General features: G+C 33.3%; 1 protein-coding gene across 1 annotated transcript; it reads left to right on the top strand.

Annotated features, from left to right (window-relative positions):
- Positions 1-26,217, top strand: LOC136272610 (low-density lipoprotein receptor-related protein 6-like). Its single transcript, XM_066074376.1, has 12 exons — positions 1-66; positions 323-439; positions 4,362-4,589; positions 5,758-5,938; positions 6,198-6,325; positions 6,425-6,581; positions 13,811-13,923; positions 14,015-14,140; positions 14,236-14,406; positions 22,301-22,474; positions 24,931-25,066; positions 25,408-26,217. Exons 3-12 carry the CDS (start codon positions 4,541-4,543, stop codon positions 25,535-25,537), a joined length of 1,365 nt encoding a protein of 454 aa, XP_065930448.1. The 5' UTR covers positions 1-66; positions 323-439; positions 4,362-4,540; the 3' UTR covers positions 25,538-26,217.
- The last annotated feature ends 544 nt before the right edge of the window (positions 26,218-26,761 follow it).

The following is a 26,761-nucleotide window of genomic DNA, read 5'->3' as shown; positions in this document are numbered from 1 at the left end:
TAAACACGTTAAAAACTTTAAAAGATGTCGCTGTGTTTGATTCCTCTCTGGAAAAGGACAAACGAGGTTTTTACAAAGAAACAAAACGATGTCTAATATGATGCACTACATTCTTTAAATGACTCCGTCTTTCTGTCTGTCTGTCTGTCTGTCTCTCTCTCTCTCTCTCTCTCTCTCTCTCTCTCTCTCTCAGCCCTTATTCTTCCATTTTATATGTGCATTATTTATATCTTTTAAAAGTTGCAAACAGATTCGGGATCATGATTTTGGGGTGCTTTGGTGACGTTTTATGAAACATTTAAATTTGATTTAATGACTTCAGGTACCTGCCAAATCTTGAATGGTGGGTGTGGAGAATTATGCGTTCCAGAAGAAAATGGTCGCAGATGTGAATGCGATATTGGCCTACAGCTACAACCAGATCAGAGTTGTGACAGTGGTGGGTACTCATCATTTATTATCAAACTGTACATATGTTTACATTTTACACAATAAATATTGTATATTTTATCATCACGCCATATGTTTACATTAAACTATACAGTGTAGTTTAAAAAACCTTTAATAAAATGCCTTTCTTTTTCACGTCCTTGATGGTGTTTTAATAGTACAGTTTTTAAGTAGAAAAAACAATAAATTAGGTATATTAACACGTGTTTGTTGACTTTTGTTTCCGAAATTCTGATATGTTGACATGTGTATAGACTCAAGTTAGTTCTCTTAAGGCGCTTCCTGTTTCAACAATATTGAATATTGAAATCCGAGATATGTTACATAATGCGTTTTTTATACAAACGTGATATTTTTGGTGTTTTTTTTAGCTATTCTCAGCCGACTTTTTCTTGAATTTGCATATGAAAAATTGAATTATCATGGAGCCCCCCCCCCCCCCCCCATCCACACACACACACACTTTATATGGAATATGTAAAAAAAAATTGAAATGAAATTAAGGAAATAAAGAGACCACGATGGTCGTGGTCAGTTCAAGAAGAATAATGTATATAAAGATATATGAAAATACCAAAATTTAAAAGGAAAAATATATGGATTTTTTTCTTTTCTGAATAATAAATATGCAATTTGAAGCTAGACAATTCATTACTGAGAATTTAAGGTAGATCTGATGGTAAATTTGTTGACCCCTTGCCTCCTTAGGAGTGAAATTAAAGTTATAGGAATACTACGCTACCCCCTCTTCACCCCTTCCACCCAAGGATAAGGATTTTTGACGATTTTAGAAAGTTGTCTTTTTTTCTTTTTGCTTGTCAAGATTTGTTGTCTGGCTCCCCCCTCTCATATACTTTCATAAACGATGATACGTGCCTGTTTTCGTAGTTAAGTGCCTCATAAGACTTAATGCAAACACTACCGACATTGCACACCTCCAAAAAGGAATAGCAATTGTAAGATAAACTATACTTTGACAGAATAGCTCCGAAACGATTTTTGAGAAAATGAAGCTGCATTGAAAATAACCGCCAAATTATTCATAACAAACCATTTTGAGACTGTAAATACCTTTCATCTAAAAATAAATTCTTCACCAACGTACACGTATTTTCTTTGCTACAGAGACTAAACACGGAACGCATTCCTTTTTTTACTCGCTTCAAATTTACACACCGCGTTGACATTCGGAACTTTCGGGATTTTTCATATTAAATGCACTGATTTAGAGCTATCTCCCGTATTTTCTTTGATGAACAGAAAATATAGCGAATTTTCAATGAAAATTTACACGTATTTGTATTATCGTTTTTGAGTTTATTCATGCAAATGTGATATTGTGGAAACATAACCTAAAGAGCCTCCGGTGATTTAGCGTGAATGTAATGCACATGCGCAAGATTGTAAAATAAAAAAAAACAGATGATTTTCGGATTTTTAAAAAGAATTTTCGTTGATTATTAATTAGTGAAGCTTCATAGAGAAAAAATAAAAACAAATTGCTCATCTTTAAGTATCAATGTTTAGATTATATAAAACAAAAGACAGTACTCTTCCGATTTCTCGGTATTAAAGCCCAAAAATTCGAGTCTATTATTATAATAAAGTAGTATAGATGACTACTTTATCTCGGCAAGACAATATTGTCTCATTAGTTAAATGTATGTACCTTATGATAGATATATCATAACACCCTTCTCCAATCATTTGGACTTTGTATCATTATTGTGGATTTTTCAGTAAAATAGGCATATTCCTAGTTAGCTCTTAGTAATCTGAGCTAGTGCTTTTTTGTCCTAGACAGACGTACGGTTTGGTGTACGTGAGTTAGTTGTACCTATCCCGCAGGTGGTTAAGAACAATGCATACATCTTGACATCTGGTAGTGACTCGAGATACTAGCCTTTTCTTGATATCTGGAACACGCCGTTTAAGTTGAATTTTGGCCAGATCTTTTGGATTGTCAATGTTGCCGACAAAAATGTAAAAAAAAAATTTATACAGATCGCCAAATATTTAGAACATTATCAAGGACAAAATAAAGGGTAGATTAAAAGTGATTACAAATTGTCGGAAGAACACTCCATACACCTTCCTTTATTTATATTAATAAGAAGGGTCTTCTCGTTATTAGACATACTTCTTATATTAAGAAATTCATGAAATTTTGACATAGTCAAACAGATTATATAACCTAATGATTCTATTAGTTAAATCAAATTTTACCTTCTTGTTTACGCATAAACGTCAGGTCAAGGTCCCTATCATTTCCCTCAACTTAAAGGACGATAAAATTAAATGTAGTTATCTGCAGTTATGTAGACACCTCTTTAAACCATGAAGTTTCTATTCTTCAATAAAATGATAAAAAATTAAAATGACTATCAGCTGGTGCTACTAAAGCGAAATAAATATTTAAACTTAAATTGATATTGCTTAGCCCGCATTTCCTCTAATGTTCTAATATTTTGAAGATACTTTGATTATTTTTTATGCTTCAAATATTAAAATATTTCCGATATTTACATATTTTGCAGACGTTATATAAATCTATAAATTGACAAAAAAGCATGACTATTGACCATTTAATAAGAGAGAAAATCCGATTTTAGCACTTTTTTGCATGAATTTATTTATGGAATAAGCGTTAAAAAAGCTAATAAAAATGTAATTTGATTGGCAACTCATATTCTAAAAACATACTCTAAAACCCAAGTATCTTATCGTTAGTTCACATTAGTTGAAAAAAATCCAAAATTAATGTTATTGTTTTAAAAATGCTGAATAGACTCCTAAATCTACAACAATTATGAATTGCAAAAACGTGATATTTGCCTACGCAAACGTTCTGCCAAAAATATAGTCATTGCTAGATTCAAAACTTTGATTACTATTTCTATGCAAAGTTTTATGATAGTAAACAAGAAAGAAAAATATGGTATTTTGATTTTCTTTCATCTTGATTTATTGAACATTTAATGAAAGTAACAAGTCGAAAACCAGAAAAGACCCTTTCCTTAACAAACATCCCATGCCAAACTTAATCACACGGTTTATCAAATCTATACTGGTGAAACAGTGTGCATCTTAAAAAGCAAATTCAAGCTCATAAATTGCACATACACGTACCAGAAATTTGCAAGGCTAAAATTAACGAATACCTTGACCTGTAATAAAGCAAATCATTAAAGTTTTTCAATGCCATAATCTTTATACATCTTATACTATTCGTATTTACCCACAATAAAGACCGATTGCATTTGTTAAAGTAAAATTGAATGTCTTTAATGATAGATAGATAGATAGATAGATAGATAGATAGATAGATAGATAGATAGAAGAAAGCACTAAAAATAACCAACGACACGAACAATACGCAAAATATTGTCATATTTTCGGGGCAACCTGTCCCTTCGTCTGGACAACAAAATAAAATTACATATGAAAGGAGAAAAACATCTACAGAACTAAAATACTAAATCCGTAGTATGTAGATTATGTAGTTTTTATTAGTTTTTTTTAGTTTTTGTAATTTTTCTGTAGTTTATGTAGTTTCTAATTCTGACGTTCTGAAAAAGGGACGAGTTGTCGCGAAAATTGGACAATATTTCACTTTAATGTTCGTGTTGTTAGTTATTTTTAGTGCTTTCTTTAATTTCATCTCATAACCGTGTATCTTTTTGATCCAACACTATAGATAACGAGTGTTGTTGATTGTTAGTGCTTGATATATATATATATATATATATATATATATATATATATATATATAAAATCACCGAATATTATTATGACAAAAATGCAAACATTACCCTATCTTTAAGTACTCAGTCATAAATAACTTTAGATAATATATACGTGTTCTCAAATAGGCATTGCATGGTTATATTAAGTATTTGTTATATTTGTAGATGTTTTAACAACAGGCTTCATTATTGTGTCAGATTACACACATGGTCGAATAATTCAGATTGATCTTCATACAGGCAGGGTTGTAAAAGTACCTTTATCAATAAACAAACCTCCTGGAATAGCGTTTGATAAAACAACAAGGACGCTATTTTTCTCTGATTTGTCCACGAATACCATAATGACTACATCGCTGCATGGAACAAACAAAACATTATTCTACACAACAGGTATATATAAAATTTTACAGGTAAAAGTTGTCTATGTGTGTACCATTATGTTTCCTTATTGTTTAGTTTCTGTATCAATGTTTCTGTGTTCGGCTCCACTGATCAAAGTTCTGTCCTTATGAGGCATCTGGCAAACTTCATTATTTGCGAACACATTACGCTTCGCACGAAGAATGACTGCACTTAAGGACATGCGATATTTTCAAGAAAATAAACTTTTAAAAGAAGATTTTTTCTTTCAATTGCAGAAATGGTCAACATCTAAACTGCAACTTTACGTAATTAGGTTAAATGAAAGTATGTTGTTACCAAGTACGAATTTGTTTTCATAGGCGGGGGTCATCACGATTTCTTCAATCTCCATACGATATTGAGGATGCAAACTTTTATACTGACTTCTTACACAGTCAGCGCATGTCTATTGTTCTCCGTTTAACAGAATTTGTATATTTGCATTATTAAAGTTTTGTCAAAGGGAGATTAATAGACAAACATGCGCTCATAGTTTAAATTAGAAAATACTGCTTATTCTTACTTTCGCTTTCCCTTGTTGTAACCAAGGGGTGATGGGTGTTGAATATTATAATTCACCACGTGATTTATCACCACAGGTAACTTTGTGAATACAAAATTTTTATCACGTGACGTGTAAGGTATCATGTTATGTGCTAACTAGGACAATGTTTTCGAACACGTTAAATTGTCAAGCATTGATTTAAAGTCTTCTGTGCTAACATGGTTGTGGTCTAATTGTTGAAGCGATAGTTAATAGCATATTTGTACCATATAGAATAGATGGGGTTATGGTGAAATTAAATAAATAAATTTTATACATGGCATTGTTATTCATGCTAATATAATTTTAGTACTATTCTGATAATGTCAGCTCCACCTCTCATGCATATTGATATCAATCTTATGTTTGATCAAGGGCAGATAAGCGAAATTTCTACTTTTTTGTAAACTACATGAAAACTACAACTTAAGGAAAGGGGGACACTGTTTCAATTCTTTCTATCAAGAATATTTTTCCCCAGAGAAAAATGCATATCGTTATTTCTGTATATGATGATATGACAGAGAATTTGTTCATTTCTTCAAGTAATTGGTAAATATTATGTCAATATATTTGACGGTAAATAGAGAATTCACGTAGTTTTATTTCTAGGTTTTGCGTATGCTGACTGTCTGGCGATCGACTACTCAACGGGTAATCTGTACTATACGGCTGTAGGTCCTACTACATCCCAGAGTTATATTGGAGTAGTTCACAGATCCACATCTCTCCATAAAACGCTGATATATAACCTCCATAGTCCTAGAGATATAGCACTCTATCCTTCCAAAGGGTATTCAAATAAATAATTCTATCCAGTTTGGTTTTGCCGGATATAATAAACAGCTTATTTTTTCTACACGTTAAGTTTTATTGTGTTTTGTATTGTTTTGTTTTGTTTGTTTGGTTGTTTGTTTGTTTGTTTGTTTGTTTGTTTGTTTGTTTGTTTTCTTTGTCTGGCTTTTTTTTTTATTATTTATTTATTATTATATTTTTTTTGTTTAAATGTAAAGTGTTTGCAGTTTGAAGAAAATAAACCTCCATTCTTTTAGATATATGTTTTGGACAGAACTCGGAATCATAACTGAAATAGGCAGAACGAATATGGACGGAACATCCAAAATCTACATTGCAACAACACAGATTGGCTGGCCTAACGGACTGACTATTGATTTTACATGTAAATAATGCATTACACTTACTTGTTTTGTCATATTTGTGATTTTTTAAAATTACTGATACTAAACTTGTAATACATTTACACATTTCTACCATACAGCGAACAGATTGTACTGGACAGATGGGAAAAGAAATCGCATTGAATCCTCTAACCTCAACGGTGGAAATCGTAGGGTTATATCGACTGATAATGATGCCCATTTAATGAGTATTGTGAGCCATGGACAGTATCTCTTCTACACGGCATGGAATAGACAGTTAGTTTGTTATATCAATGCTACGCCAGATAACTGGACGCCTCAGTTTACGGACGATTTTATTTGGGAATTTTTAGTTTTATGCGTTTTCTGTTCTTTTTTCTCTCATTTAACCGGAAATCCGCGTTACGGATTCAAACGGCTAGTTAAACTAAAAAAAATTTTTTAACTATTTAACCGGAGAGTAATACATGTATTTAATGATACCGTACTGAATACGATTGAAAGATTACGCCTATCAATTGAGTTTTACACATTTGTACGTGCTAGACGTGATAAGAAGTAACATCACTTTTTTTCAAAGGAAGAATGAGCTATATAAACAAGCATTCTGAGAGTATTGCATAAGCAATACACGTCCCCTACCGGTTTGTATTATTCTATGAAAGTTTCCAAGCACACAACTATTTCAGAGCTATTGTAAACGAGATGTCATGCTTTAATCAGAGATAAAAGAACAGAGGAAAATCAAACTATATAGTTGATATAGAAATTAAATACAAAATAGGAAAAATAATACTCTTTATTTCATCTCCTGTAATTTCGCCAAGTCTATTCTGTATTCGCTGGTAAAAATTTGTGAAAACAATGCACTGTTATGCACAATATCATTTCTTACCGTCTTCTGTACCCCGAATCAAACCAAACAGTTAAACAGCCAAACCCGACAACGAACCCGATTGTATTGATACAAAAAAAAACCTGCCGATTAAATTTACAACACAATGCTTGACACTATTTTACAGAATTTATACCGAGCGCAGCGGGAGGCGGGCGAAGCCCGCCTCGCGAAGCGAGGATTAATGGTAACACGTATATATAAGACAATCAGGGAAAAATGAAAGTTGAATCAGAGGTTCTAAGGCCAAAAAAATTTTCTTCCAGCCCTGGGCGCCGCCATATTGGCAGCCATTTTGTTTTCAAAAAGTTAGTTCAATTATTGATTGAATGGTACTTATCGATGTTTATCGCCCCTAGACTCGATTAAATAAGTTCTAGTGTTTCAATAGAAGGTGATTTGAATTAAAGAAATTAAAAAGGAAACCAGATAAGTTTCAAAAGTGTTTTAATCAAGAAACACGACTTGTTCTATGTATGTCTTATCAAATTATCAGATGGAAAATAAAAACATTAACGTCAAGGAACTGATCTCTTAGATACTTGATAAGGTAGGCCTATTCAATTTTATTACAGCGGCATTCCGATGAATTAAATTGATGAACAACGAAAAAAGAAATAAAAAAAAGTTCGGAATAACGTAAATCTCTTCGGCTATTTCCGAAGACAAAACTTGAACGTTTTACGTCTGAAATATGACGTCATAATGTAGACTGAGCACGCGACGTTTAGTTTAACTTTGATGAATGATTTGAGTAGGCAACCATGCAGGAGGATCCTACTGTGTGCGTTTTAAATAGATTTTATCAAACAAAAATCAAAATGCACTGTGTTAAATCTGCGCTCGGTCCAACGGTCACACCGTTTACATATTATGTTGGTTAGAAATGATAAAAGGAATGGTACAAGTAACGCACGATATTATTACTGACTACATACTGGCCTCGTTTATTCAATACACACCGAACCCGATAACGAACCCGAACATTAACAAATTTGAATATAAAAATTTATTTTCTCGAAAATATGTCAATCAGACGCTACAAAAGTGTAAACTTGATCTGTAGTTTGACATTTTGAAGCTGTTCAGCAAGTCTCATATTATTCCTCAAATGCTTAAAGAAAAAAAGTGTGGAAAACTGAAGTGGGACAGACAGACGGACGGACGGACAGACCGACGGACGGACTGACGGACGCAGAGGAAAGCTATAGTCCCCTCCGGTGAAACTGGTAGGGGACTAAAAAGAGCTTTGAAGGGTTTTTTTCATAGCTTTGTGGTTAATCCATTCAAAAAGTTATTTTAAATAAAACGAGTTGTTTCACGAATGCCTTGTTCAATTATATAAAAACCGGAAGTACAAGAAGAAAACAAAAATGCAAGCATCTCAACTCATTTAAAATGTATTAGTGGATCTTCCAAAAGTTTTGTTTCTAAACGTTTGTGTATGAAAAAAAAATAACATGAAAGTTTGATTCTTTTTCCTGACTATAGAGTTTCACCAAAAAGTTGCAGATTACTTAGGGAAAGGCTACAGTTGTTTGACCAGTTCCGAATTTTGACCAGTTCCGAATAGTTCGGGGAATTAAAAGCTGATAATTGATAAAGAAAAACATATAAAAATAAATTGATACCTATACTATGTAGGCATATAAATATTCTTCCGATTGATATATAATTATGATTTTTTTCCCGATCAATTTGAGTGCGATATTGGCACTTATTTAATCGACCTACTTTCACTATGCGGCGAATCCTGGTTACAGCGACGCTTTAGAGCGCAGAAAATCGTCTGCACACACATCAGATCTTGTCGAGCAGCAACATTACGGCTATCAGAAGTAAGTATGATATCTATTCTTACAGATACAAAAAGGTTTCGGACAATAAAATTGTAGGTCCCTAATGAATTTTATAAGTTCCACCCGGTGTCATTTTACCAGTTCCGAATAGCAGAAATAAACACTGTGGGAAAACAGCACCACGTGATACATGATTTACATATGTTCCTGTCAATCCTGTGCATGAGTACAGTGTTTCATTAATTGACGATGCCAGTAGTAAATGATTAATTAATGTTTTATTTTATGATATCAGCCATAAATATTTGAAAATAGTAATTAAACTTGCTTTAGCTTTAGAGGTAAAATAATTGGGGAGGGGGTGGTAAGTAATACATGTAATTGTGCATGCAGGGTTAAATTAGCACTCATTAGATTATTCAAGCATTATAGTTAGGCCTATCTGATGATGTAAAATACAACTGCTGCAAATATAATTGATGTCAATTTTTAGTATCAGTTATAGAAATATATGTGATAATTATTTAATTATTTCACTTTTAAGGATAATTATCGGTGATGGGGAAAGTAAAGAGAAAGAAGAATATTAGTACTGACACCCGTAGTCCTGTTGTTCTCACAGCATCAAAAGTAAAGAGAAAGTATAGGAGAGGATTTCCCAAATCCCCATCAAAGGAGTCCAGAGCGAAAAAGGCTCTTTTCGAGGTACGGTCAGGGGAGAGTATAAATAAAACTGCAGAAAAATACAAATTATCTTTCAGCTACCTTCAAAGGAGAGTAAGTGGCACTGTGTCTGTTGAAAGAAGGAATGGTCCTCCCCCTGTGTTAACAACTGAAGAAGAGAATGCTATTGCTAATTATGTATGTGAAATGGCACTAAGGGGGATGGGATTGGGACCATCTGATATCCTGAATCTGGTTCAGAGCTTCTTGAAAAAAGACAAAAGAAAAAATCCATTTAAGGACAGCAGGCCAAGCTATCCTTGGTACTATGGATTTATGGCTAGGCATTCAGATATATTAGAAAAAAGGAAAGAAACGCTTCTTGAAGCCTCTCGCTCCAAAGTCACTAAAGAGATTGTAGATGATTGGTTTCAGAAGTACCAAGCATTTCTTTCAGAGAGAAACTTGTTGGATAAACCACATAAAATTTACAATGCAGATGAAACTGGTTTCACTATGGGGAGTAAAGCTGGAGTGGTTGTAGGACCAACCAGACAGAGATACACAGATGACATTCCACATTTATCAGGTGGGTCAACAAAACAACGCATGACAGTCATGTATTGTGCCAGTGCAGAAGGAATTGTTTTACCCCCCTTTTATGTGTATCCTTCACCAAAACCTACAGCATATGATCCTTTGTTAGGTGCAACAAGAGGCTCAGTTATTCATTACACACCAAAAGGATGGATGGATTCAAATGCTTTTTCTGCATTCATAGACCATTTCGATAACAATGTAGACAAGAATGACAGACCAGTTGTACTTTTGATTGACAGTGTAAGTTCACATATCAACATGGACATATTTACAAAAGCAGGTAGTAGAGGAATTGAAATTTACAGGCTAGTACCAAATGCTACCCACTTAATGCAGCCATTAGACAAAGGTGTGTTTGGGCCGCTGAAAAAAGAGTGGTACAAAACAGTGCGTAAAAACACTCGTGAAAATCCGGGCAAGCCTATTGACAAGAAGAACTTTGCCTTGAAGTTGCATGAAACGTACATCGCATTTCGTAAACCAAGCATTGTCATAGGAGCATTCAAAGGCTCTGGTATTTATCCTGTGAGAAGGTCTGCAATTTCAAATGACAAACTTAAGCCATCCCATACTTTCACTGATACAGAGGAAGTTCATGAGACAGGGGTTTCAACTGTAACCAGGGTTGATGAAAATGATGGGTCAACAGCAGCCAGTAAGGCTTTCCAACTTTACAGTGATACTATAGGAACACCAAGACAAAGATATGAGCGTCGACTGGAGGAGGGTTGGGATATTGAAGGGCTATCTCCTGGCTTTACAGTGTACAAGAAACTGAAAGAGAAAGCTCATCCTTATGCTCTAGATGCTGTGAATCAGGAGACTCATACACATGCATCAATTCAGCATTCCATTCAGAATGTTGAGCAAGGCAGTGAGAAAACTTCATCTACCCCAGGATTGTATTTATTAGCTTGTGCAGCTTTAAATGATAAGGAGCAAGAAGATCATTTAAGCAATGACATAACTCTTTCATCTAATAAACCAGAATCGAGTAAGTTATCACCTGCTCTTGAAGAAGTAATCAGATTACCAAAACTAACAACTACCTGTAGTAAACCAAAACCTAAAAAACTTATAAGTTCTTTGCCATACAGTTTGACATCAGCAGACTCCATTAGACAAATGGCTTTGCAAAAACTGAATTTAGCAAGAAAAAAGGCAGAAAAAGAAAAGGCAGCAAAGATACGTTATCTAAAGAAGAAAGAAAAAGAAGGGAAAGCAAAACCCTCTGCAAAGGAACCTCGAAAGAAACAATCCAATTCAAAGACATCATCAACAACAGCAAAGACTACTAGAAAAGACAAGAGTCCATTCATCATGTGAAACAATATGCCCAGTCTGCTTAGGCAGCTTTGAAGATGAAAATGAGCTTGAATTGGGAACAATGTGGGTAGAATGTGATCACTGTCATAAATGGATGCACCATGATTGTATTCCATTAGGATATTCCAGCGAGAAAACTTTTGAACCAAGTGATGAGTTTGTTTGCCATTTTTGTGCAGAAGAAATTGAATGAGTGTAATAATGTTTTAATTAAACAATATCTCATTTTTATCATTAACAAGATTTTTTTTAACTTGAATGTTGAAAAACATCTACATATACAATGTATTGCATGGTGTATTGCCAAATGCTTCAGAAAATTAAACAAGATATTCATTTATTTTAAATTAGTAAAACCAGTACTGTTCATCAAAACTAGCAGTTTATGTTATGTTTTCTATCCTATGTATATTTATATAGTTGCAATTATTTTTTTTTTACAAATTGTGTATTGTTTCAGAAATCCCTCCATACCAGTGCTGAAGTGTGGATAAAGAATTCTGTGATAAAGGGGTATCACGTATATGAAATACGGCCTCCGATGAATCTTACAGACTCTCCAACAAGATTACCTGTCGATCTCGAGTATACCAATATAACTGACCAACATGCATCTCTGGTTTGGATTCCAGAGTTAACATATTTTCCAACAGATTTACACAATGTTACAACAGATGAAAAGGAATTTAAAACTAAGTGACATTGCTGGTTTGCCAGTTGGCCATGCCCCTAGAGGTCTAAGTTTTGCATTTCGTCAATTGATAGAAAATAACTGCCAAATACATGCCATGACAATAGGAGAACCTTGCCCAAGTTTTCCTCCCTAGCCCCCTGTTATGGAAAAGGGAGGGGGAGTAGTTATTCCCTGTGATTATGTAATCACATGTTCACCAGACATCATCAATTATGCCAAAGAAATAATTTCAAATGCAATAGGACAAATGCCTGAGAGGAATGCCATGGCATTGGAGGTTACATAAAAAAATGAACAATTGTATGTATAGTTAAATGCCAAATTATGGTTTTTTTCCCAATTTATTAAAATTATTAATTGAGAAAATTTCCATCATGTCCATTTTCATTTTACAAGTTTTCAAGACTCATTTTACCTCCTGGTAATTCATTATTCTTTCAGTTAGTACATGTACTATTCTATGAATGATCACATATTCATTTTATTGCTGTTACTTTTATTTATTTACATACACTCATTTGTTTACATTAAATGGAGCACAGGAATGTATTAAGTAATTTTAGTACAATGTTTTTGTTTAGATAGAAAATAAAATTATTGTTCCCTGCTTTTCTCGGTTTATGACTTTGTTGGTTTTTCATATCCTATTTTGCCATTTTTTTCAGTAGAAACACCAGTATCTGGAATGGTTTTATTTTTTATATCTTCTGACAGGTCTATTAATTACGTCCTGGGTCCAAATGTTTAGTCTGGGGTCGAATTGTATGGGAACCGCTAAGGTATTCGGAACTCATCGACTTATTCGTAACCGGTTAAATGACAAGCGAAAAGTTTTAAAATTATTAACAACTTTCCATGCAGTGATGAACTTTATCAAGGGTTCATTTTAAATTGCAGGCATCTGGGCTACTTTGACAAAGAATGCTGATTTCAAAATATCGCTCAAGTATGTGACCAGCACAGCCGATTCGTAACCCTATTCGGAACTGGTCAAACGACTGTACAACAAATTGTTCACTCTTGTTCTCACACTTGTGTTTCGTAGAATGGTAGATGTAATTTTAGTAGCGCAGAGGACCGAATGCTTCGAACCATTTGCAAATATATTTTGGTAAATAATCGTAAAAAGTCATTCGGAGATGACCATTTGATTCGATTACTTTAGATATTCGTTTAGCGATCAACACTGTTTTTATTTTCATTTTTCATGATCTATTTTATCTTATTTGGTTCAAATAACAAGTCACTACCTAAAATCTTATGTTTCTTTTGATAAGCACATTTTCATGTTTCTAAACGTAAATGACTAATTTGCAAACGTCATGTTTTGTGCGCTTTCATAGACCATTAACAGAACCTTCATTAAATCATTAAAGTCATAATTACTTAAGTACTAATTAAAGTATTAAACACCCGCTTATGGTATCGAGATAATTGTAGCAAGTGTTTAATTCGTGTTAAACTATAGAAAATGATTCAATTATGTCTTATGAATCTTATCTATAGGTTTATATTTTTCGTTTTTCAGACGCATCACTAAAATTAACAAATTAACTGGGTTAAAGGCTGTTTTCATGTCGAATCATCCAGAGCTCGGCCGATTAGACAGCCTCGATATCTATGCCGATGAAATTCAAGACGGTAAATGTATATTAATTCCTTAATGTTTCAATGTTTTCCTTTATATAAACATACATCTATTGTTTTCCCATATATTTTTCTCTGTTAAAAGTAAGCTTAAGTTGTTCGAGCAAGAATGGATTCTGCAGTACGTTTTGTTTTCCAACCCCAACGGGAAGAACCTGTGGTTGTCAAGACAACGTTAATCTCCAAGCAGATCAATTAACTTGTCACGGAGGTAAATATTGTCATGAAATTATATGATTTAAAATTAAAGTATTTATCAAAGATATTATATTAATATGCTCTTATAAAGCTATATTATTGCTTTAGTATCTCGATGTCCAACTTTGCTGCAGAAATTGAATTTTCTCGACTGCCTACCGTTCCCCGGTCACTCATGTAGTTTTGTATGTAAAACCGGTTATCAATCAGCAATCAATACTTCTGTTTTCTGTGGGTCTTCAGGACAGTGGAATTTGCCAACAGATACGTTGTGTGAAGGTATGCATTTAATGTTCTAAATATATTTCTATAAAACATATACAATGAAGCGCAAAGTGACAATGACACACAAATTCTCCATATTAGAGGTTCATTCCCACCCCGGCCAACATTTGAACTCTACACCTGCAGAACCCACTCTCTTAGCAGGGCGCGGCAACCGCCCGAATATTTCAGCGATCTAGACAAGCCAAAGACTTGCATTTGATTACAAACACAACTAAGATTTCACACTACATGACCTTTGATATAGATGAGAAAACAGTTAAAAATTCATAAAAATGTCACCTCTGTCTCAAAGATCGCGTAGAGTGCAGCAAACACTGGCGAAAGGATAGGGGATTCAAAGCTCCATTAAGATGATCTTCTACATGATTGGTCTAAAAATATAGTAGTGATGAAAGATTATCAAAATTTGTTTGTTTAATAAGTTTAGCACTTTATTTTTTCACACCCAAAATGCAAACGTTGGTTAATAGCGAGCGCAGCGAGGCGGCGCGAAGCGCCGCTCGCGTAGCGAGCTCCATAGACAACGTGTACGAACGGAGGAAATTCGAGTTGAAATCTGCACATTGTTCAAAGAAAATTTTATGAGGCCACGTGAAAACGTTTTACTATCCCAGTGATCCTTTGCGGTGCATAGCAACATGGTGGAACAGAAAGTGTTTCTACGGAAAATTCTTACCTCTACATCGCATACATCATTTTCATTTAACAATAAAAAAAAATCCTTCTAAAACATTACAGTAAACAACACATAAGCTTACGTAAAAATACTGAACTTTTGCTGACATATGACGTCATTTCCTTCTCCGAATTTGTCCGACAATTTACGAAAACTGTCGAGCGCAAAAGAATGTAAACTATGACGTCAGAAAGATCTCGCGTTTTAATTTCCCGCGATACATTTAGAGGTGGATCAAGCATATGTACTGGATCATGTAGGAAGTACTCAGTATCAGTGTTAACGGTGACTCTTTGGCTGATTAGTTTTGTTTTGATGATTTTTTTTTTTGCTTAGTAAATACACATGCAAGTTCCATGCTAATTTTATTGTCATATTGATCCAATCATATATGCATACGTTAGGTAGGTGACAAAAAATTATTAAGAAAGAAAAGTCTAATCATTATTAGATCTACGTGCAGCCACGTCATTTTGTAATGATAGATAAATGAAAAGAATTAAACTGTTAAAATATCTACCGGTACATGTATTTGTTATATAGTTGCATATGTGGTCAAATAATATTGGATATCACACACTAAGAAAGGGGTGAGGGCACATGTCTACAACGCTTATATAGCGTACAAAAATTAAAAAGATTTAAGACAAAATTAATGTCACCGAGGAAAATAATTAAAACACGGGTTACAACAAGGAAAAAAATGAGAAATAACAAACAAAATTTATTTTTACTGATTTTAATGATCATTATTAAAAGGTAAAGAAAAGATAAAACATAATTGTATCTACATAAAAAAAAACGGCGTTGTGTTTATCAAAATATTTTAATACAATGTAAGTCTGTTTAACATTTTATTAATGCTCAGTGGTAGTTTGTTTAAGTGTTTAAGACTAGGAAGGGGCCATTGGAATAAAAGTTTGATAATTTCGGGTTCCTTGCGATGGTAAAAGTTTTCGAGACAAAGCCAAAGTTTTTTGGTTAGGGCAAGTCCACGGGTTGCATTTAACAATGATGACAGATTTGTGGTTCCTTCTGCGCTCGCCCAAACGGTCACACCGTAAAACATATTATCTTATATATTATTTAATTATTTATGATTTGGATAAACATACGATGAGTACCTTCTTTGCAAAGCAAGTTAATTTGTTGATTTGAACATATTTTTATTGTACAAAAATACAATTGGGATTGGGCACAAGTTCCATAACTTAGACCGCCCTCTCCCAAATTTAATTTGTTACTCAAAGTACAATTTTGATGACAAAACACGTTGATGATAAAACCCTTCGTCATAATCCGAACGCAATCTTGCCCATTTTAGGTTTTTTTAAGCATCCAATGCAAGTTAATATTATAATATATATTATATGATATATTACATATAATAAGTTAACTATATTTTTGTATGCCTGTCTATTATCTAAGAAGGCATGTGATTTTTAAGTCATCAAATTTTAAGAAAACACTGCTAGTTATACTGGCCTTTTATAGCGAGCGCAGCTCGCCGGCGCGCAGCGCCGGCGCGAAGCAAGCTCTACCGGCAAGGCGTGTGTGAATAGAAAATTCGGACTACTTGCACATTCATTCAACGGATTTTTTTGGCGTCAGTAAATCGGACCAGTAATGCCTTGTTTTAATCGTCCCAGTAGTTCCCTGTAATTATGGTTTCCCGTTTCACACTCTCACGAGAACAAGATAAAAGACTATGTACATGCATTGTAAATAACACAACGCCAATTTCCATTACTTTTAAGACTAACGGAGTTATCGTCCTTTCGAGTGACGTCACAATGGATTTCTTGCACATTGATCCGACAGAATTTTTCGGAGTCAGTAAATTTCGACCCACAATGCAATTCCTCAATTTCGGCCGATCTCACTAGACTGGATACCATCTCGCGAGAATCAAAGTAAAACTTTTGAGAAACAGATAAATTGTGTAATTTTCAGAACATCATGCTTTTTAAGTAAACAATCAATATTTTTCGCGTAGTTTTTTCTAGTGTGTTTTCAAAGAGACAGACTACACTAGACGGACGTGAACTTTGACGTCACAATAAGGGGAAACAACTCTAAGTAGTTATTGTAAATCTGCTGAAATATAAATACCAAAATCTTCTCAAAATCTTGCAGAGCTAACGAATCGAGACATTTCTTCAGTATGGAGGGTAATCGTGTTCAAAAATCCAGACATGTAAACTTGTAAATCCGAATATGCAATCGTGTTGATGTGTGAGCCTGAGCATGAATATGTGTAATTCTGATCGTGTAACCTATAAAACTCGGGCATAAACACGTGTAAGATTTGACTCAGCTCCTTCGCATGATGCACATTTTGCAACTTTATTGTTTACATTAGTTAATTAAACCTTCAACCTTGCACACTTTCAATCCGTAGTTTCTGCGTTTGTAACTTCAGGCTCGGCAATAGCACATCTGACATGATACAAGTTGACAAATGTAAAGTCTACAAGTTTGTCGAATTTTGACATGACCTTATATGGAAACAGTGACGTCACTGAGAGAAAAAGGCTAGCTGCATGTAAAGGCATGCCGTAATCGCCGGAATAGGGACTGAATAAATAAAAAAAAAATTTAGGTAAGCCTATAATCATATTATCTCTGGATAACAACATTTCATAGAGTATTATTTTTCGGAAAATTAAATTATGAGATTGGTGTACATTTTATCAAGAGAATGTATAAAAGATGCGAGTAAAGAATTCGATCGGCTTCAGATATCCTCTTAGAACTGAAAAAAATACATTTAATGACTTTGTTTGAATACACGTGTATAAAGATATATACGCATTTTTATTCATAGGCGTCTGAATTCGGAGGGGGCTAGGGGGGAGCCCCCCCCCCCCTCACTTTTTTGCCAAGTTAGACCTAACCATTAGGAACATAGCAACAGGGAGGAATCAACCCCCCTACTTTTTCCTCGCAACAAACAAAAGTGTTCCTTAAAAAACATTAAAGAGAATGAAATATTAATAGTGATATTGAAAATTAGAGTCATAGTAGGTATACTAGCACTCCCCCCCCCCCCCCCCACCACCACCACCACCACGGATTAGGAATTTCATGATTTTTGGGGGGGGGGGATTGGGCAGGTAAGATTGGAGTTATTGGTATACCCTCCCCCACGGATTAGAATTTTCATGATTATGGGAATTCTTGTCAATATTTTTCATGATTAGTTTAGCCCCCCCCCCTTTCAATTTGCTTCCGACGCCACTGTTATTAGAGTACATGCAACAAATTGTTAAAGTATAGGCCTCGGCTGAATTAAGAAAATATCTCCAAATGCATCCTTATCGCTACCACAAAGTTCTGACAAGGACCCCCCCCCCTCCACGCGAAAAATTACACGGGGTCCGTCAGCTGAGTTGCAAAGTTATCGATAAGAAAAACAAACTATTTAAAAACATTGGTTTTGAGATTGTGATTACCCGGTAATATGATACATAAGAAGCGACACCCTCTTTTAAAAAAATGAATAAAAATTCCAAAGATAAGGTTAACTGTCGTGAAATTAAAATGTGTATAAATTATTTTAAGAAATGTTTCTTTGCATTGTCGGCAATATATAGAAAAAAAGCCTATCATGCAGGTAAAAATTGACATTTTTTAAAAAACATTTTAAGCAATTATTACGGGATTGAGTATGACGTCCTGAATGTCGGTTCAATACAGACTCACTTTGTGAAGTTGGCTGATAAAAAATTTCTGGAGAGCTAGTATAATACAGCTTTACAGCCACTTGTGAACTAGCTGCAGGTCTGTAGCTCCCTGTCTAAAAATACAGATGGACGATCTTTGAGCTACAGTGCCTCCCATAGTAAAACTTCAATTTACGGCGCACAAAAAATATGCGCTAGTTTTTTATATCATTATTGAAGATTGTGTTATTATTTATCTTTCACTTACACAACAACAAAAGGTATAAATACATGTAAAGTAACATAAATTTTTCCGCGAAAAATTACCAAATCCTTGCAGGTAGTTTATTCTAACTAATTCAGAAAAATAACAAGAGTAAAAATGGGGTACTCTATATGCAATGTTTTTGCCCAAAAATGACTAAGTTCAACAGCTGATATTTTTATAAATAATCAGAAATCAAAATCCTAGCAATTTGCATACTTCTGATATATACGTATAAATGATCTGCAAAAGAACAACTTCCTATCTTGAAAACTGTTCGAGGAGTTATCGGTACAATAAGGGTACCTTTTTGACAGCCACTCACCCGTCTGCAATTTTTACTATTTCAATAATCGGAAACCCGGTTAAAAATTCACTCTCAAAATTCTTAGAATTCAGAAGCAATGGAGTTACATGGGACCTCACGGCGGTCTTCGAACCCCATGCCGCTCAAAATATATTTACCCCCTTAGGAAATTTCTTGATCCGTCTCATTTCTAGAAAAGAGTACGCATTTACTTATATTCCAGTTTAAATTACATGTCAATTTTTTTAGAGATATATAAGATATTAGGCATTTCCTTTTATAATTCCATGAGAATTATATTACGGAAATTAGCGCATTCGTCACATCGGCAACGATTTTTTTTCTACATGAATTTCTTTCTGTTTGGTCCAGTTTCAATCATACCTCAATTTTTTTTTCTAAAAATAATACCGGTGTTTTCGATAGAAAAGGTGTCGTTCATTAAAAGCTTATTGCAACAGTTAAGCTGAATATTATGTTAATTTTTCGTTCATTCCGGTCCGGCGGTTACGGCATGCCTTTTCCCGCAGCAAGGCAGTTGCCATATAAGGTCATGTCAAAATTCGACAAACTTGTAGACTTTACATTTGTCAACTTGTATCATGTCAGATGTGCTATTGCCGAGCCTGAAGTTACAAACGCAGAAACTACGGATTGAAAGTGTGCAAGGTTGAAGGTTTAATTAACTAATGTAAACAATAAAGTTGCAAAATGTGCATCATGCGAAGGAGCTGAGTCAAATCTTACACGTGTTTATGCCCGAGTTTTATAGGTTACACGATCAGAATTACACATATTCATGCTCAGGCTCACACATCAACACGATTGCATATTCGGATTTACAAGTTTACATGTCTGGATTTTTGAACACGATTACCCTCCATACTTCAGAGATAGGAAACAGCTGTAACTTGCTCTCATTTGGATAAATGCTCACATTTATTTTATTCACTGTATTTACGGTAATTTCCAGGAACGTTTTTTTAAATGGGGCGTGGCAACATCATTCAAAAAATCTTCACAAGCAAAAAGAAAAATAAAATTCTCAAAATCAGGAAAATTCTAATCGGGGTGAGGAATGGGGAGTGCGTGGTATGCCTTTAGCTCTTTAGCTGCTCAAAAGTGTCTTTATTTTCACTACTATTTACGGTACTACATGCTACCGGGGGATCCATTTTCCTTATGTGATCAATAAATTTTTTTATACTTAAATTTGATTTCTTTTTAAACGGGGGAGGGGGGATTCTGTGATAAGTCAATTTTTATTTGTTTAAGAAAAATGTCTGCTGCAAGAAAAGAGGAAATATTATGTTAAAACATTATGTTAAAATCTTTATTATTCAACAACATTTTTTCTGAGATGAATTCTATACTGGCGTGCGACCAGTATATAAACAATCTGATCAAAATCAGATTTTTGATCCGCTCCGACAAATTCTGATGTCGCTACACTTTGTTCAGCGACTATCAGAATTTCGGAGCGTTATTAAGATCTGATTTTAATCAGATTGGTATATAAATAAATAAAAAAATCTTATGAACTATGAATAATAAAAGTTTACTGGAAAATTGGTATATTTATTTTATTTTGCATTCTTCATTTACGTGTACTTTACGTCACTACTTTTATTTTTATTGATTTATCATAATTCATTTTTGATCACCTGCTGCGCTCGCCCCAACGGTCGCACCGTAAAACATATTAGGGAATTCTATAGTTTTAAACAGTATCCTAATAGTTCTTTATAATAAATGATTGAAATTTAAAAGTAATTATTTCTGTTTGAATTGTTATCATTTTATGTTTTTAAAACCAAATAGCGATTTGATATTTCCATCTCATTTTAAATTACCCAAACCACCTATGATATTCGCTTTTTGTCCTTGTTCAAGCATTGCTTTTCGCTTGCCAATCGTCGGTCTTAAAATCTTTTTCATAGTTTAACCTTAACTTTAACACAATAAGTATTGAAACAAAACTAATTTATAATATGTTTATTCGTTTGCGAAAAGGTAGTCAAAAATTTTGAGAATCACAATAATATTTCCAATAAATGTATATGATAATATTTTTGGTTGAAAAAAGTGTCTTTTCTCTCGATTATCAAACTAATAAATTATGTACATGATCATCGTGAACAAATAAGCTAATTCATTAAATGTGTAAACTCCTGATTACAAAAAGATTTGTTACGAAATGTTAATAAATGTTCTCTGCTTCTTGGCGTTCAACAGAATAAGTAAATGGCATATACTTACAAAAGTACTACTACTAGCATAGTTGTTTTGATATTCATAATTTAACAGTCACAGTGTTTTGAATTAAGCTAGGTCCAACTGATTATATAGTACAGCTGCTGTTGTTTCCTCTTTATCTTGTTATACGGGATATATAGGAGGGAAGCCAAGCGTGGATAGATGAGACAACTAACGCTAATGATAAAATCGCGCAAAACTGAACAATTCAATATGATAAAAAAAACTCAAAAATCTTTTGTAGAGTTTTGCTATCAACGTGACGTTTTGTAAATGGAAGTCTTCACTATATTCTTTTCTTTATTGTAAGATTCATTTCAAATCGTCACCTATAAAAACAAGTTTAAATTGACTATTTCTTTTACACAAAATAAGATTCAAAAAGCAACACATGAGATACCTTGTTGAATTAAGAGTTAAAAAAACGAACTACTCGGCTTGGAAAAAATGGTCATTGAAAATAAAATTTATCTCTTACCAAAATTTAAACCCCTGGTTTAGTATGTTTGGCGTATGAAATGCTTCAAATGTTGAAATTTTTCCGATTTTAAAGATTCTGTCAATAATAACTTTACTTTTGCAATTTTTAAAAAAAAAATTCTTTTAAATAAAATACACCGTAATATAAATCGAAATTGTTAACACTTTTAAATATTAATCAATATAAAAAAGGATATTTTTAATAACAACTGTATAAGATTCGATTGTTTCCACAGCGATATTGTGTCCGGTGTCAATGAACAGCGTTGTATTATCACCAAACTGTAGCAGGAGGATCAGAGACTCTTGCTTTTTCTCCTGTATTGATGGTTACCGTCCCACAACATCTACCAATTTGATGTGCACAGCTGACGGGACGTGGAACCGCGATACAAATACACTGTGTTCACGTGAGTTTAATAATCAATTATATAAACATTCCTATTATCAGATAAGATTCGAATGAAAGAGTTCAAGGTTATGTACATAGTAATGTTAATATGTATGACAATTAAAAGAATAAAAGTAGTTAGTAAATGATAGAAATAAATATATTCCATGATTTATCAAAACATTCCAAACATTCATCATAGAAAGAATATCGTTTATTACGACAATGATTTATAATTCTTATTATAACATAGTCATATAGCTGCAGTCAAAAGAATAAGTTTAATAATAATTAGAAAATCAACAAGATATTAATATTTATGAATTGGAACTTTAAAATACTGTTTGTTATTTACATGTAACCTGTTTCTATTAAAATGCGTTTTCTTTCTGTAGTCTCTGGATTTCTAAATCCGTTTTCTAAAATAGCACAGTTGATATGTTACAAATCGAAAAAGTCTACAAGTTTGTATAATTTTGACACGACCGTATTTGGAAACAGTGACATCACCTATAGAAAAGGCTAGTTGCAGGAAAAGGCATGCCGTATTCTCCAGAATGGGGAAAAATAAACAAAAAATATACAGATTTTATCATATGATCTCTAGATAAAAACATTTTTAGGATTTTTCAAAAAGTAAATTATGAACTCGATGCACATTGTATCAAGAGAATATCGAGAATAGGTGTGAGTAAAAAAATTGACAGGCATCAGATCATGTCAGATATCTTCTTAGATCTGGAAAATTTTACGTATCATGACTCAGTTTAAATAAATATACATATGCCCGCATTTTTCATTTTTTAATTCTCGGCTGAAAGAATAATTTAAACTATCACCAATAGCATCCTTACCGCTACCGGATGGTGGGTCAAGACACCTCCCACCCCCAATGCTTCCGAAAAAGAAAACTTACACGGAGTCGTCTGGCTGATCAATTATATGACTGAGATATCATTAAGAAAATAAACTATCTAAAAACATCAGTTTTTAAATTTTGATTTAGATGAAACATGAGTAGCGGCACCCAGCCCTTTAAAAATTAATTAAAAATTCCGAAGATAAAGTTGACTGTCGTGCAATTAAAATGTGTATAAATCATTAAAAAAAAATCATTTTGTCGGTAATATAGAAAAAAAAGTTGAAAATAATTGGCAACACTGTTTTGATTTCAAGCAATTATTGCGGGATAATAATAGCGTACCTAATGTCGATTCATTAGGTTCATCAAAATTTGCTGGAGAGCTATAAAGCTGAACAAACACTTGGAACCATGTACTTTTTACCATAAATCATCTACGTTGTTTTGTAAAAATACTCTCAATACAGTATATATCAAATAAGATTTGATAATACAAACTCTACCAGTAAATATATGATCAAATTTGTCTGACCAACCTGTTCCTGAATTTCGGAAATTTAATTTTCAAAGAAGAAATATAATTTAAAAACATTCACATACCAGTACCCCTTTTTTATTTCTTCGAAGCCTTTCAATTTTCAACAAAATTCTGTGCGTAAAATAATAATTATAAAACCTTTTTATAACAGTACCAGATTGTTTTATTACTTATCATGCATATGCACAACAACGATATTAAAAAAAAAAACATAAATACATACATGCATCTCTTCTTGTTTGGTCCAGTTACAATCAAAGCTTGATATCGTTTTCTATAATTGATTTTTTTATCCAAAAAATGGCTCATTACAGCTTATGATAACAGTTTAACTGAATATCATGTATATTTTGGTTCATTCCAGCGATTACGGCATGCCTTGTCCTGCAGCAAGCATTTGCCATATATTTGACAAACGTGTAGACATTACGTCAGATGTACTATATCCGTGCATGAAGATACAGATGCAGAAACTGTGAAGTGAAAATGTTCAAAATTGAAGGTTAAACTTATTAGCAAAAACCATGAAGCATCAAAATGTGCATCATGCGAAATAACTGAGTCAAACCCCAAAAAGTTTATGCTCGCGTTTATAGGTTACACTATTAGAATTACACAGATTTATTCTCAGACTCATACACCAACATGATTGCATATTCGGACTTACAAGTTCACAGGTCTAAATTTTTGATCACGATTACCCTTCATAATAGTATTCTTAAACATATTTCACAATTTTTATAATTGCAATGTATGTATTGAATCCAAAAATCAGCAAATAATAGAAGCAAACTACATGCAGATTCATTCTTTTATATATATATAGAGAGAGAGAGAGAGAGAGAGAGAGAGAGAGAGAGAGAGAGAGAGAGCTAACGACACAAACAATTGAAATTGTCAAATTCTCGGGAAGACCATTCCCTTTTCAGGACAAAAGAAATAATTTATTTGTGTAAAATACAAAACAAAATCTAGCACAACTAAAAATACAAAAGAAACTATAAAAAGTTTATAGTTTCTTCATTACTGTAATTTTCATGCTTAGGTAATTGTACTTTTAAGTGTATTTTAAAAGGAACAACTCCTGAAGAACAGACTGGCAATTCAGCCTATGTGTACGCTGGGCTATCAGCAGCAGGTGTCGTCGTCCTCCTCGTGACCGTTGTCATTGGAATCTACTGTTTGAAGAAAAGACGAGATAATTCAACTAGGTAAAATTACGTTTGCAAAATAATTTTTTGTTGATTTAATGCTTTTTTAATGACAAAATGTTCACTGGATAAATGTTTTCATTATGTGGTAAAGCACGCACTTCTTAGAATGTATTACTTAATAACGGAGACAAAGGTCATCGACATGAAATGAATCTAGACTTACAATGATGTACATATTTAATATAACTGGATGACGGATATAAATAGACGAACGTTAATACGATAAAGAATGTGATACGTGTATCTAGTAGTATGTTGGATAAAACATAGTAATGCAATGTTGAAGAACATTCTACTATACATGTATTTTGATTGTTATATATTTCATCTTCTATCAGAAATCCTTATGAGGGTCATCACATAAGCAATGAAAGCAGTGGTTACACAACTTTCGGAAATGGTGGATACGATGATTATAGTACAATCGAAGATATTGGCGATCCAAATATAAACAAATATCAAAATTAATACAAACTGTGTTGTGGACTTCGTTTACAAATTTATGAATCATTTTATTTTCTAAATAAGGATATGACGTAAATCTAACGACATCTAAGCCAAACTAAACAACACTGATGCATCATTCATTTATGAAAATATTATGCTTCATATTTTTTTTTTAAGAATGTAACCATTTACCCAGCTATTCTGTACTGACATCATACATTGTTGTTTACAGTTATTGTTTAACCATTATTAAACACAATCAGATTATGTTTTAAAAACATGAAATATGTTTATGTATATTGTTAACATTGAGTGGCTTAAGGGTGTTAGATGGTAATTTTTAGGCTATAAGTAACTTCATATGAAGAAGAATTCTAAACCTTTTTTAAATTCTCTTATCAAATAGTAGTGTATGGCCAAAAATATCATAACGTTAAAGGATTTACTGATAGTCAACTCGCGTTGACCACCTAGCCTCCTCAAGTCAGCTCACGTCGTCGGTCAAGCTGTCACATGGAGGATGACAAGTAACTGCTCCCTTGTCTTGTGCGGAGTATGATCATTTTATTTGATAAAATTAAGTTTTTATATCTTATTTTCTTATATCTTATATATATTATCCTGAATATTTCAATGTAACTATAATAATTGTTTTATGCAGGTTAAAAATTAAAAATGAAAGCCTTCATACCAAATATTCCCTCATTACTTGGCAATGAAACATATATAACTCTGGTTTGAAAATATTTTATTGCATAAACATATACAAATGGTTCGAACACAAGTTCTTACAACTTACAAGGTTCTTACCAAGTATAACAATTTACAACTGTATAGTAGTTTAGAATGGAAAGTACATAGAAATGGATATTACTAATATAGTTAAGTTATTGAACAAACGTACACCTATAATCAGTTCTGTTGAATTTGTTCTAGGCAGTTAAATTGAAATTACAAGAATCTGCCACAATCTCTTATAAATCTTTGAACAGCTAAAAACATATGTTGGTTTAAATTGACACTCAGAGATTCATCTCCCCACAAAAGTAAATGACATTAATAATGTTAATTTGATTGAAGTTCAAAAGGTTTGAAAACAATTCATTTCGTGCATTGGTATAATTTTTACAACCAAAAAACAAATGATAAGAATCTTCTGGTAATCCGCATTGGCAATTGGGGCTTTCAATAATATTTTTTTCTGAAAAGGTCGAAGATTAAGATACAGTTATGTCTAAATTTTTT

The sequence above is a fragment of the Magallana gigas genome, chromosome 2 (assembly GCF_963853765.1).
Source record: "Magallana gigas chromosome 2, xbMagGiga1.1, whole genome shotgun sequence".
In the NCBI taxonomy this organism is placed as follows: domain Eukaryota; kingdom Metazoa; phylum Mollusca; class Bivalvia; order Ostreida; family Ostreidae; genus Magallana; species Magallana gigas.
The sequence above is the reverse complement of the archived record's forward strand: the minus strand, read 5'-3'. Positions and strand labels throughout refer to the sequence as shown.

Coding starts and splice junctions, on each gene's coding strand:
- LOC136272610 (XM_066074376.1), top strand. CDS start 4,541: ATGACTACATCGCTGCATGGAACAAACAAAACATTATTCTACACAACA. Junction 13,924..14,014: donor TGCCGATGAAATTCAAGACG/GTAAATGTATAT, acceptor CTCTGTTAAAAG/TAAGCTTAAGTTGTTCGAGC. Junction 14,141..14,235: donor TCAATTAACTTGTCACGGAG/GTAAATATTGTC, acceptor TTATTGCTTTAG/TATCTCGATGTCCAACTTTG.